Source organism: Leuresthes tenuis, unplaced genomic scaffold (genome assembly GCF_036924035.1).
Source record: "Leuresthes tenuis unplaced genomic scaffold, fLeuTen1.0.hap1 SCAF_3, whole genome shotgun sequence".
NCBI classification, from domain to species: Eukaryota; Metazoa; Chordata; class Actinopteri; order Atheriniformes; family Atherinopsidae; genus Leuresthes; species Leuresthes tenuis.
Genome location: NW_027325357.1, coordinates 16,484,047 through 16,498,164, shown reverse-complemented (window position 1 = coordinate 16,498,164; position 14,118 = coordinate 16,484,047). Strand labels below are relative to the sequence as shown.

General features: G+C 39.9%; 1 protein-coding gene across 1 annotated transcript; it reads left to right on the top strand.

Annotated features, from left to right (window-relative positions):
• The first annotated feature begins 3,510 nt into the window (after positions 1–3,510).
• Positions 3,511–12,125, top strand: tkta (transketolase a). The gene is made up of 14 exons (XM_072382128.1): positions 3,511–3,820; positions 5,202–5,319; positions 5,406–5,519; positions 5,639–5,736; positions 6,521–6,712; positions 6,873–6,991; positions 7,146–7,342; positions 7,513–7,677; positions 8,619–8,775; positions 9,266–9,396; positions 9,501–9,584; positions 9,694–9,787; positions 10,282–10,404; positions 11,072–12,125. Exons 1-14 carry the CDS (start codon positions 3,714–3,716, stop codon positions 11,257–11,259), a joined length of 1,887 nt encoding a protein of 628 aa, XP_072238229.1. The 5' UTR covers positions 3,511–3,713; the 3' UTR covers positions 11,260–12,125.
• Positions 12,126–14,118: the final 1,993 nt, after the last annotated feature.

The following is a 14,118-nucleotide window of genomic DNA, read 5'->3' as shown; positions in this document are numbered from 1 at the left end:
CTACCCCTTTTCTAGCTGTGGACAGAAACACTCTAATTTGTCAGCAGTGTACATGGCTGCACACACACACACACACACACACGCTTACAAACGTAATGCTGATATTTCTCTTCTAATGGCCAACCTTTTTGTGATGTAAAGTAATACAGTCAAGAAGCCAGTTTTGAGATAAATGTCTAAAAGAAAAACAGCGCATGTACATAAATGTCTAAGATAGACGGAAGCACAGAGTTGTCATAAGTCTAGTATCCAGAGGTGTAAATAATTCAAAATGCATCTTTTGTCATTATTATTTCAGAAAAATAAGCTGTAAAGCCTGTAAACCATATTGACTATAGAGCTTAAACCTAACCAGTGTGTCCAATTGTAGGCAACAATCACTGGCTGTTCAGCAACAGAAAAAGCCTAATATTGACTTTACATCTTAAGAAAAAAATGTGACTGGCATCACACTGCTGACTGAACCATAAGCGTGTCGTACACAAATAAAACAGGTCAAATGTACCAAAAGAGAACATCCTCTAGATGGCAGGCCAAGCCTCCACATCATGACAATTCAGCACACGATGTGTTGTGCTCATGTTTTCTATCAAACATCATACTAAGAATAATCCTTGAATTATGTAACTATCTGATAAACATTAGAATAAATGCAACTTTTTCCAGCTCTTTTTATATAGTTAAACAAGACCTTGGCATTTCTATTTCACACACCATGCTTTGATCCATGTTCTGTTCAGATGCTTATTCTGAAATTATTTGTTATAATTTTTTTCTGGATCTATACAATTATGAATCAAATCAATCAGTTTTCAGATGGCGAGGCCCACACATGTCAGGGCCACGATGTTTGTTGCAAAAGAGCTCTCAGGGAAGAACACAGTGCCCTTAGTCTGCCATCAAGCTCATGGTTTTGGATGGAAGACAGAAATAATCCAACAGAATGCATGACCTGGACTAAGGACTGTTACCTTCATGCATGATGTCCTCTTGGGTATATTCTTTACAGAAAATTTGCAACTCGAGACCCATGAACAAAAATGCAGTTTTCCCTTTATTTCTTTTTTTTTCCTTTTGCTTTTCAGACTGCACAGTGTTTCAAATTCTTTCAATTTGTTTTATTGGCACCATCACTTAAGTGCAATGTTGCCAAAGGCATCAAGTTTACGATGACAGTTAAGACTGCCTCTAACAGAAGACACAAAAGAGAACAGAAGAGTCAAAGTTATTATGCGTTGGCTAAGCAAGGATAATAGAAAATATCAAATGATAGTAAAAAAAAAAGTATTATCAAATAACAGAAGAAGTAATATTTAAAAGACGTGTGCCTGATTGAATGTGTTGTCCTTTACAGTGAGTTAATGATGAAATTCAGAAACTGAAATGATGCAGTAATGACTACAATTGGTGCTTTTAATGTCACTAAAAAGAAGGACATTGAATGGTTGATTCTAAATATCCTGAAAGTGTCATGGCTCATGGATTCTGGTTTCTCTTTTTGTCTTCAGTTTTGTTACCTCGTATCTTATTTTATTTTGAAGAGTATTCATTTGTTAACTTCTTGTTTCACACCAGCTTTTCTGTGACTGTTTGCCATGCCTGTTCCTTATTTGTCTTCCCCTCCCTCAGTAAATTTGGCAGTTAATCTTTCCTTGATTCTCGTTTAGTTTTGGTTGTAGTTTTTGTCCTTGCATGGCAGCGCCTTTGGTTTCTCTTAAATAAAGCCTCTAAGATCTTTAACTTCCTGCAATAGTCCAGGTCCTTCACCTCCTGCTCCACCACGAACCATGACAGGGAGCTGACCCACATGCGTCCAAGTTAACGTGCCTCACAATTTTCTAATAAGACCAACACCCATGATACAACTACATTTCTGTGTGACAAGCACTGGAAAACAAATTGCTGGGGAAAGAAAATCAACATTACATGTACCGGAAGTCATTTAACAGGTGCTTTTATCCAAAGACACTTACAAGTGAGAAACAACATTTGAGCTTCAGTACAATAAGAAACCCAGCCTGGCCAAAGCATTAAGTGCTAAATTTATCAAAAAATGTATTCTAGCGATAGAGAGACAAGTAGAATGAGTACAAAGTTAGTTTAGGTTAGATGTTATAAAGAATGCAGGAAATGAGGTGTTTTTGGAGGAGATGTGCCTAAAATCAATATATTCAACAATCCTATGACCTGTACATCTCATGAATTGATTTTTTTTTTACAATGGAATATAGAAAACATATCAAATGCGAAAGAAAGATATTTTACTATTTCATGAGAAAAAATTAGCTCACTTTGAATCTAATCATCATGTCTAAAAAAAGTTGGGACAGAGACAGCGAAAGGCTGAAAAAGTAGGCAGCACCTGAAGTAACAGCTGAAGGAACACATTGCAGCCATTTAGGTTCATTCGCAACAGATCAATAACGATATTCCAGCATCTACATAAAATCATCAAATGTTTCTAAGAATCTGGAGATCCCTGTATGTATGGGACACAAATGAAAATCACTGTTGGATCCTCGTGATCTTCGGGCCCTCAGATGACACGGTATTAAAAACAGTCACAATTCCGTCCCTGAAATCACTGCATGAGCTCAGGAACGTCTATTTCAAGTAAAGCTCTTGCATATATCAGCAGTACAATAAACAGCATCAATCACAACAGCATGGCTTCACTGTCGAAAGTGCTGCACTGACCTAAGAAACACAAAGTAAGACAAGGAGCTTGAATCCTATATCAGACATGATCGGGATAATATTCTTCTCTCAAAGGTCCATCAACTGGTCTGCACAGTTCCCAGATCTTTATAGACTGTTGAATGAAGGAGGGATGCCACACAGTGGTCCCACCTGTCCCAACATTTTTGAGAAATGTTGCTTCCATCAAATTCAAAATGAGCAAACATTTTTTCATGAAATGGAAGATTTGCAAATCATTTAATTCTGTTTTATTTACATTCTGTTGATTATAACAATTTTTAGAATTGGGCTTGTAGTTTGTCATAACGGTGACTGTGTTTCACTAATCATAGCAGCAGAATGAACACTGGAGGGAAGTTAGTCAATATGTAGTCTTAAAAAATGTCTTTTGTACCTATTAAGAGGATGAGACTATCTTTGGACTTGTATTTTGTCGAAGCTGAATTTTTAAACATGGTCATTCACTCTCTTTCTAGTCTCTTCACCTGATTTTCCAGCTCTGAAACCGTTTTTCTCATGAACACAGATCATGGCGTGTTCAAACACACGATTTGGCAAGAAGAAAAGCTTGCTTGGTGTGAGTAAACAACATAGAAGAATCAACCGTCATGTTTGAATTATTAGTTTAGACAGTACAGCCACACTGAATTAGGATGAGCTGCATCAAATATCCCCCACGCCTCCAACATCCCAGTCACACAGTAACCAATAGAATGCCTGTCATTATATTTTAGCAGCAACACCCATCCCACGTCACTCGGCCCCCTGCCCCCTCTCCTCTGTGTCTGTCTATGTGTGCATCTATGTGTCTGCGTACACAGTAGGATAAATCCAGCTTTCCCTCTCCTCTCTTCCTCTCTTTCTCTCTGACTCTATCCTTCTCACACACACACATACAGGTGCTGCTCTTTGGCGACCCTCTATCACACACACATATTCAAAATACCCAAACTCATCTAAGGACACCTTTTTGTCCACTTTTTTGGTGCTGTTGAACTTAACATTTTGCCTTCATGGAGGATTATCACAAACCTGACCAGCAGACAGTGCAGGCACTGAAAAACATCGCCAACCGCCTCCGGATCAACTCCATCAAGGCGACCACTGCAGCGGGCAGCGGGTGAGTCACATCAAGTTATTTTGCACACATAAGCTTCGCTGTGAAACTGTGAATGTGCTGCATATGTAAGCATAGTCTGCAGAACATAAAATAAATGTATTTCTCCCTTTAAAACATGCACAGATAAACACCATTACATTCACACGTATGCACACACACACACACACAAATGAAAGCGAAGGGCCAAAGGGACAGTGTGTTCTTCTTTGTGTTCTTCTCCGTGCTCTAATTTTTTCGTACTACTTGCAGAATAAACCTAAAGATCCAAACTTTATATTTTATTTTCTAACAATTCCATTATTGTTGATTTTATTACTATTTTTTTATCAAATATTCTAATTTACAATTTCTTTCTTTTCTGCTTTATTCAACAATTACTCTGAATTAGTTCTACACAATGGTATAAAATAAGTATCTTTTCCAGATTAGTGTTTGTGAAACTGTGAAACACTGTCATCGCTTTCTGACATGCAAAATAATATGACTGGATTATCCCATTTTGGTAAATTCTCAAAACTGTGCATTTTTTTGCCATAGTGACGCATTTAAGATTATTCTAAAAAACTCGTATTAACTTTCCATAGACGATGAATATTGTATAAGACCTCTGACTTTGGAAAGATAACGTGTTCCTACGCAGAATTACAGACAATGGACTACGATGTGCATTGGTGGGTGAATTATATGTTGCGACAGACTGGAGTATCGAGAGGTAGCTGCAATCCCAGGCATAGTTTTCAACCGAAGAAATTTTACAACAATAAACTAAACTCTCTAACACTGTCTCTTTGGAGCTGTGATGGAGGTTGATGAAGCATTTGTTCCCTGCAGATAGTTACATTAAAGCAGCCACTTTCTTATTAGAGTAACTCTATTGAGAGGAGTCTTTTCTTTATGATAATTTATGTAGAATAAAAAAATCATTTTCATTCCAATAGCATGATAACATTTACAGTGACTTCTCTAGTCAAAGGAAATTTCTGAGCCGTGCCTGGAGCTCTCTGTGATTGTCCCTGTAGTTCTCATACAGCATGTGTGAGTGCGTATCCAACAGCTGAACAACAATCCTTTGTCTTTATATTTAAATCTCCACCGTGCTATTTAAAATTCAAAATGACCACCACATGTTCATTTCTTTTCCTTTCCTTTTTGCTTCATACAAGAATGCATTTAATGAATTTCATATTTCTGGATGAATACAAAATGTTTATCTGGGTTCTATCACTATTCACAGAACTTCAAAGATACTATAACGCTGGAAGAAAGTAACTTAATTTTTTAAGTGAGGTGGTTCCCACGGAAACCTGATCTCTATTATGTGCAGCTGATGATAAAAATCTTTGTAATTTTGGGTAACAGCATCATCTCCTCTGTTTTACAGACACCCTACATCATGCTGCAGTGTGGCAGAGATCATGTCTGTGCTTTTCTTCCATACCATGAAGTACCGCCCCGATGACCCGAGAAACTTCAACAACGACCGCTTCATCCTGTCCAAGGTGAGTGAGCCATGCACTGGTCTGGACATCCCTTTGTGTTTGTGAGTGTATGTAAATGTGCAACTGACATTTTCCTTCTTCCTCAGGGTCATGCTGCTCCCGCCTTGTACTCCATGTGGGTTGAAACAGGTTTCCTGAAAGAGAGCGATCTGCTCAGCTTGTGCCAGGTTGACTCTACCCTGGAGGGCCACCCAACCTCTGTAAGCTGTCACATACTGTACCACACCTCATGGATGATCTCACTTAGCAAAAGCAATGAATCATCAACTAATCTGTTTCCTGACAATCATGTCAAACTCATGATTTGTGTGCATTTCAGAAGCAGCAGGTTGTGGATGTAGCCACTGGATCTTTGGGGCAGGGTCTTGGTGTGGCCTGTGGGATGGCTTATACTGGGAAATACTTTGATAAATCCAGGTAATCCCTTCATAAATGTGTAAAACATGCACACATGGAAGACACATGGAAACATTGTAGTTGTATGGCAGTCTTATGCATCTTTAAACATGCCTGTAAGGTTTTTGCAGGCACTTTTCACTTTTTTAAATGTATAGAATGAAAAATGAGGTAAATACTGACATAATGTTGTGTTACTACACGTATTTTTTCAGCACGCTTCTTTCAAATGTCTTTTGATGAGGAAATTCCACATTCAGTGGATTTGTGCTGCAGCGACATGCTCTGCTCTCATGATTCTTCTGCTCTAATAACCACAGGCGCAGCAGTTGTATCTCAGTTATTTTTACCATCCAAGCACATTTAATCTTGGAATCAAACTCAAATGTTGCCCTTTTAACCATGGTGTGCTGATCTGTTGTTTTAAAGGGATTTTTTTTGTTTTATACTTTGCAATAATGCGCAAAATCAAAAGAGCTGCTTTGCATAAAGTAACATCTTTATTTGAGGATATTTTGACTTGTGTATTAATATAAAGAATAAGTGTGCAACAATAGTGTTGTGTGCCTAGCTCAAAAGACTCTGCTTGGAGGCATGTACCAGAGAGAGATGTTAAATTCAGCAGTCACAGCTTTAGAGACCTCAGGGAGCTTTTATCATGTAGCCGATTTTAAACCGCCTCACAGATTTAGAAAGAGAAGCAGTCTAACTGGAAAAGGGTTTTCCTGAGAAACATACACACAGAGATATATTCATGGAGATATACACACAAGTCAAATCATCTTGAATTGTTTCTCTTCCTCAGTTACCGCGTGTACTGCCTGCTAGGGGATGGCGAGATGTCGGAGGGCTCTGTCTGGGAGGCCATGTCATTTGCCTCCTACTACCAGCTTGACAACTTGGTGGCTATCATGGACATCAACCGTTTGGGCCAGACTGACCCTGCACCCCTGCAGCATCATGTAGAGAAATACCAAAAGCGCTGTGAGGCGTTCGGGTAACTGCATATTCATAATTCCAAACAAAGTGAAAGCTAGTTATTGTCAGCGTACTGTATACACAGTGAGAAAAATTAATTTAGTGAAGGTTATCCTTCTGTGTCCATGTCATCTACCATATCAAGCAAACTTATTGCATTTAAATGTGTGTGTGGACAGGTGGCATGCCATCATTGTGGATGGACACAGTGTGGAAGAGCTTTGCAAGGCTTTGAGCCAGGCACGCCATCAACCCACTGCAATCATTGCTAAAACCATCAAGGGCAAAGGCATTCCAGGTAATTGTTTGTCTCTCCTCATCTGCAAATGCGTTGCCCTATCTTTTCAATGAATTACACTCAAAAGCTCACAGCATCAGCTTTCCATCGTAAGTTGTAACCCATCTAAGAAAGAATGTCTATAAGTTGTACGGCCTTGTTGATATGGTTTTAGCTGCAGAGGATAAACTGGGCTGGCACGGCAAAGCTCTGTCCAAAGACATGGCTGAGGTGGTTATGAAGGACCTGCAGAGCCGCATTATGAACACCAGTAAGCACCTTTATCCACCTGCTCCCATCGAGGACTCCCCACCTGTCAGCCTGAGGAACATCAGGATGCCGAGTGCACCCAGCTACAAGTCTGGAGAAAAGGTTTGTCCCTTCAGAACGAACACAAACCCCCTTTATATCCTCATTCTCTTGTCTCAAGCTTGCATGTTCACATGCCCCTGGAACAAATGAGTGAATGCTGTACAAAGATATACAGAGAAATTCTATCAATGCTGATGGTTGATTTTTTTATTTTCATTTTTTTTTTACAGATTGCTACTCGGAAGGCATATGGAATGGCAATAGCCAAGTTGGGCCGCTACAATGAACGTGTTGTGGCCCTTGATGGAGACACCAATAATCTCACCTACTCCGAGATCTTTAAGAATGAGCATCCAAACCGCTTTGTCGAGTGCTACATCGCTCAGCAGAACATGGTATGATCCATGTTTGAATTTAATCCACGATTAAAGCCCTAGAAAAAAAGCAAAGCTAGAGAAAAGCACTGTTACTCAACAATGTTACAGCAAACTACCGAGTCTAACTGGTTATGAGCGCAACCTTACAGCTGCAGGTCTGAACCCGTTTCAAATTATTCAGGGCTTGCCTATCCGTAAAAAATGAGTGGGGGCAACGACAGAGCCCACATGCGTCCTTATGGTCAGCAGCTGCTGACACCCATGGTTAGACGACACCTTTCCATTGTCTTTGTTGTTACATTTTCTGGGTCTTAATTTGGGGACCATCAGACTAATCCCGTGTGCTGTTATAGCTCCATTAGCGGCCGTCTCTAATGTAGGTCATGCATGTGTATGATGATAAGCAGTCATGACAAGTGTATTCAGAAGTAAAATATTAATCAGCAGAGGACAGGGCCATCTGGCAGAATGCCTGAGAAAAGTCAAAAATTAAAGGAGGCAATAACTGCGGCTGGTCGGAATTTACGATAGAACACTATAACATTAAATCTATGCAACTTCCCTTTTATTATACACTTAAAGCAGTAGCTAGTTTTATTCTATTGCAACAATAAGTTCTTCATTTTTGCTTTTGACAAAGCTTGTAAGTTGTGGGACTGTGGAAAGCCTTGGAGAAAGGACAAAGGAAATTATTTGTAAGAGGAGGCATGCCACTGATTCCACCCATATGGTCAAATAAGCTGCAGAGATTTTTGAAAAACGTATTTCCCTGACTCTCCACTTAAATTGTTTTTTGGTTCAAAGAGGCTTTCAAATATGGGTTGTCTTGCAAATATTTGACCCTCTAGGGGATATTTTTTTGTTAACCTGCATGCAACCTGCGTCTGTCTCACTTGGCACAAGAAAGTTATAACAGATGCTGTAGGTACTTAAAAAAAAACAATCATTTTCTTTTCCAGGTCAGCGTTGCCATGGGATGTGCTGCTCGGGAGAGGAACGTAGTGTTTGCCAGTACCCTTGCTTCCTTTTTCACTCGTGCCTATGACCAGCTTCGCATGGCAGCAATTTCAGAAAGCAACATCAACTTGTGTGGTTCCCACTGCGGTCTGTCCACTGGTTAGTAGACTGCTGCTAATGAGCCAGGCACACCGAAACCCCTCTCACATACCCCATTAAAACAACACCCTCACAAAGGTTCCTTCTATCCCTTCACACTGTGGCCAACCACTTTACAGCACCTGGTTCCTATACTATATTCACAATAACCCTGATAAATGTAATATGAATGTAAAAGGAAATCGTGTGTGTTTGTGAATGTGCAGTTATTCTTTCTCTCTCCTTTCCCTCTAATGCTGTGTTTTCCTTACCGTTTGCTCCCCTTGACCTTTCAGCTATCACTCAATCCTCCCCTTTTTCTCCCTTTGTGTCTGCCCTGGAAGCTGTCAGAGGGAACCAAGTGTCCCTCTGTTAGTGCAGGTACACTGCATGCAGTCTGGGATTTTGGCCACGCATCTGCATGCATCAACTCACCCAACCACTTGATTACTTTTAAGGATTTCCGCAATGTTGGAAGCAAAAAAATCAACAATAAATGTTTCTGTTACAGGAGAGGAAGGCCCCTCTCTGATGGCTCTAGAGGACATGGCTATGATTAGGGCCCTTCCTACCGCAACCATTTTCTATCCCAGTGATGGTGTGTCCACTGAGAAGGCTGTGGAACTGGCTACAACCACAAAGGTTTATAAAATGCAATTGCAGAGGCTTGCTCTCTTTGCAGGATTAGTGGCAAATTTTAAAAAATCCCTTGTTGTAATGCTCTTGTCATTATCCTCTTGAATCAGGGTGTTTGCTACATCCGAACCAGCCGCCAAGACAGTCCCATCATCTACAACAGCAATGAGGATTTCCATGTTGGACAGGCAAAGGTAAGAGGTTGTTTGTGCTCATTTAGCTGATGAGACGGAAAGTGACTACTCAGATATAAATACTTTAAATACTGTAACTTGACACAGAGGATACCATTGCCTTTGTCAGGTGGTGTACCAGAGCAAGGAGGACCAGGTGACTGTGGTTGCAGCTGGAGTGACTTTGCATGAAGCCCTTGCTGCAGCTGAACATCTTAAGAAAGGTACAGCCCAGAGAAACAGTCACTTTGACTGTAAGAGAAAATAAGATTACAAGATTATGCCTCACAAATGCAGAGGGTGAAGTTAATTTTACGTGGCTTTACGTTCCTTTACGTTGCGTAAATCTTTTTTAGATTTAAAGTATGTATCTCTTTGATAAACCTTATTATTAAAGCATTATTACTAAAGCATCAACTGTTCCCAGAACAGATCTGAAAGGTTTTTAAGCCACTCAGTTTGAGCCTCCTGGAGTATTAATGAAATGTTTGCTCCTGTTCAGTACTTTTGCTCTCATAAACAATGGTTGCTTCAACAGACCTATCACACATGTTTGTCATTTAGCATTTTTATGGAGAATTTGACCCTTAATTATTGGCACCAGTATTTACAGGAAAATCCTGGCCTTTGAAAGCTGTGAACGAATACACAGTTGGATTAATGTTGTTCGTAAAGTGTGTTTCTTCATTATTCTTCCTTCGCTGAACTCATCTTCCAGAGAGGATCTCTGTCAGAGTCATCGACCCCTTCACAATCAAACCACTGGACGTTAAGACCATCATGGATCACATAAGAGCCACCAGGGGACGAATCCTCACTGTTGAAGACCACTACTACGAAGGTAGGTTTCCATAATAACTGCTCATGCTGCGCAGCTTTTGCATATTGCATGACCACCATCAGCCTAGCAGCACTCCGTACAGCGTAATGCGGTTATAGGACCTTGCCATTGGTCCATGTCCTTGAGTGTGTTGTGGTGGCACGCTTTCATTGGTTCAGTGACAGCGATTGGTCTGACGTCCTGTCGTGGCATTTACTTATTGGCTCAAACATGGCCTCTATGTTGTGGGCCCTTATTGGAGGCAAGGTACTGGTGTTGTACTTTATTTTGTAAATGCGGGAGCCAGAAAAGCAGAGCGCTGTCAGATTTCCTTAACTGAGCATGTGCCCATGGGGCTGACTGTGACCTAGATAATGCAGTCTGACTTACCCTGTGCCATGTAAGAGACCAACCCCCTTTCATAAGAGAAAGGGGGTTGGGGATAGTGTGGTCTAAACTGGACAAAGGAAATGCATTAACTGACATCAGTCTGATGTTTCGTACCTCATTCATTTTACTTTTGGACCAGATGGACAAGATATATATTTTTTTCAACATGTTTTGTGTAATATATGTAAAGAATTCATTTTTCTTTACAGAATTTATTAGGTTGTTGTTGCTTGCCCCATCCTTTAAGGGGATTTGTCTCCTCTTTATTTCTCTCATGCGATAAACTGTTATTCCAAAGGTGGTCTGGGGGAGGCAGTGTCCTCAGCGATGGTCAATGAGTCTGGCTTCAGTCTGCACCGTCTGGCTGTGTCCCACATTCCACGCAGCGGCAAACCACACGAGCTGCTTAAGATCTATGGCATCGACCGTGACGCCATTGCCCAGGCCATCCGCAAGATGCTCAGCAGCTCCACCAATGCCAAGTAACTGTCTCTGTGCCCCACCCCAATCTGTCTGATTACGCCCCTGCAAATAAATGTAAGCAGTCATCTATGTTTTTTTGATTCATATGACACCCAGCTCTTTAAAGTCATTCACTGTGAATACCCATACATACGTGCTGAAGTATTGTGATTTTGTGCTGTTTACCTCGAAGTAGTTTCACATCAACCCTCGTTTTGTGCATTCATCACATCCCACACACATACACGGACACACAAATTCAAACACATGCACACACACTCACTCATAATCTAAAATATTGTCATTTTTCAGTTAAAATGTGGCCAAAGTTGACTTTGTCGCCAGTGACTTTACAAAACAATCCGTTGTTCCATCTTCAACACATGTGATCCTCTTAATTGTTTTTGAATGCTCTTTTACTAACCCCATTAAACTGGAAATGGTTGTGTATTGTTCTGATGTAGCTCTTGATATTGGGTGGGGCATAGTTCCAAAGCAGGTGTTTATCATGACGACTGTGTCAGAAAGAAGCAAAGTGAGTCGTTGTTTGTAGAAGGTAGTGGGAAAAAAAAAAATCAGACAAATGTAGGAAGGCCATTAGGAGCAGTCACAGAAAACCATAAGTCTTGTAATAAGAAGAGTCCAGCCTTTGTGTTAAAAGAAAATAATTCTGTCCATTCAGCACAGTATTTGTTTTTTTAGATTAAAGGTACCATGAACAAACACACCTCAGGGCTGTAAGTCTATCAAATGTTGATAGAGAATATGACTATTAAGGCTATCGTTGTGAGTGTGAAGGTAGTTTGGTAGCTAGCTGTCTCTGACTTGTGAACTAAGAACAAACACTTTCTTTGTTACTTGAAATTTTGTATGTCCCATACTTTCATGTAATAAAGCCCTCTACATTTGACAAAATATTTGTTGTTGTTTTTCAATCAGCACGCATACACAGCATTTTGTACAGCGTTTAAGCATGTGACACAGAAGCATTATTACTCATGGTTTGTGACAAAACATTTTTCACATATAAAAAAATGAATGACATTTGTTGCCCTTATTTGTCATATATTACTTATTTATTTACTCAGCATCACTGAGCTTGCGAGTTACACGCTCCTCTCACAAGAAAATGATCAGCTGAAGATCTGACCAGAGTCTGACACATTCATGTTTCCATGGTGACATGAATGGCTTCCTGGCATCTCTGACCTAATCTTATCAAGCACAAGTCGGCGCTTTGGACTTTTATATTTCACAGTAATGTACCACATTCGACTTCACTCTGCAGTTGTAAACTCAATTTACCTCCAGGCCCTCTTTCTCTCTCTTAGCTTCCTGTCCAAAAGAGACACACAAACTTTTTAGTTCATTCAAGACCATTATTTTAACTTTACAAAACATTCAAAATGGCTGAACCTAAGCTGTGATGCAGCTTCAAAGGCTGCCAGTCAATCAGCGCAGTTTTCTACCTACCTCAGAGAACTATATTTCCGTTTAGCTCCCCTTAGAGCAAACATTATGATTCCGCATCCGTAAGACAGTGTGTACACTGAAATAAAGCACAGCATTAAGCCACAGGAATTAGTGGTATTCGCACATCTCACATGCTTTGAAGTCATGTGCCATTATTGTGGTATGTGTTATTTACCGTGATATGAGCTGAGGTTCAAAATGGCCACGAAAAGTGCAAAACAAAAACCCCAGTACACATCTGAACAGAGTTGAAGGGGAAATATCAGCTTCTATTCTGCCAGCAATATTGGAATGATTTTTTTACCATGAATAATTAATATATTAATTTGGTGGTAGGAGTGTTGATCCCTGAGCAAAAATTATTTAAATTCCATTTGAAAGTGATCATTTAAAATCAAGTCATTAATACACAACAACATCACAGTCTTCACAGGGATACATACCTCTTTTGTCATAAGGGGGGCCTTTACATTCTTTTGTATGAGCTGGTAGCTCTGTCAGGTATCAGATAACATTGCTATTGTCAGTGTCAAGCAAAACCGACTGGGAACTATGTCAAATGACATGTTTAGCATTGGGTAAAGAGGAACTAACACATCAATGACAAATGAACCAAAAAAGAAAGTGTAAAAAGACAGCAACATTAAAAAGCTTTAACACATGTTGGCAGAAACTATGAAACAAAGGTCAGCTTACCAGCAATTATGCCCATAATCTCAAAAGCTACGGTGAAAAATAAACCAAAAACTGGTGTAATCGCAAGTGCTGAAAACAAAACACAGACTGTCAGTCTACAAAATTGACTTTATATTATACATTTAACATTTGTCCCTTCCCCCCAAACCAGAAAATAAAAGAAGAAAAGAAGCAGTCGGGCGTACTGATAAGTTAGATGGTTAGAAATGTGCATTCTCCGATTAAGATTCAAGACCATTTAACAAACTGGCAGCAGCGTCTACTTACAATGAAATGGCCTGTAGAGTGCTGTTCCACATCCCAGCCCAAAGCAGATAGAATAAAAATGGTCATATTTGTCTGAAAATGTTCAAAACACTCTGTTAAAATAGACAAGTATCTTAAATGTAAAGGTGAATTTATTTATATTTTCAAAAAAGAGAAACTTTGTGCCACCACATGGCAATTCTAACAAACTGACTGTGATGCAGGCTACATACAGTGTTGGTAAAAGTCCGAACTTGGATTTCTTCCATTTTCCTGAAAGAGAAACAACCCAAGTAGTTTACTGAAAAGAGCAGAATAAGAGAAGGCACCAAGAACACGAAAGCATTGTGAGAATGTATGTCTTTAAAGAGTTAGAGAGTAATTGAACATTACTGCTGCTTGAAGATCCCAATGAAACCTTGGAAAAACAGGTGTACTCACCATTTGAGTTCAGTTGCAGCCCGGCTA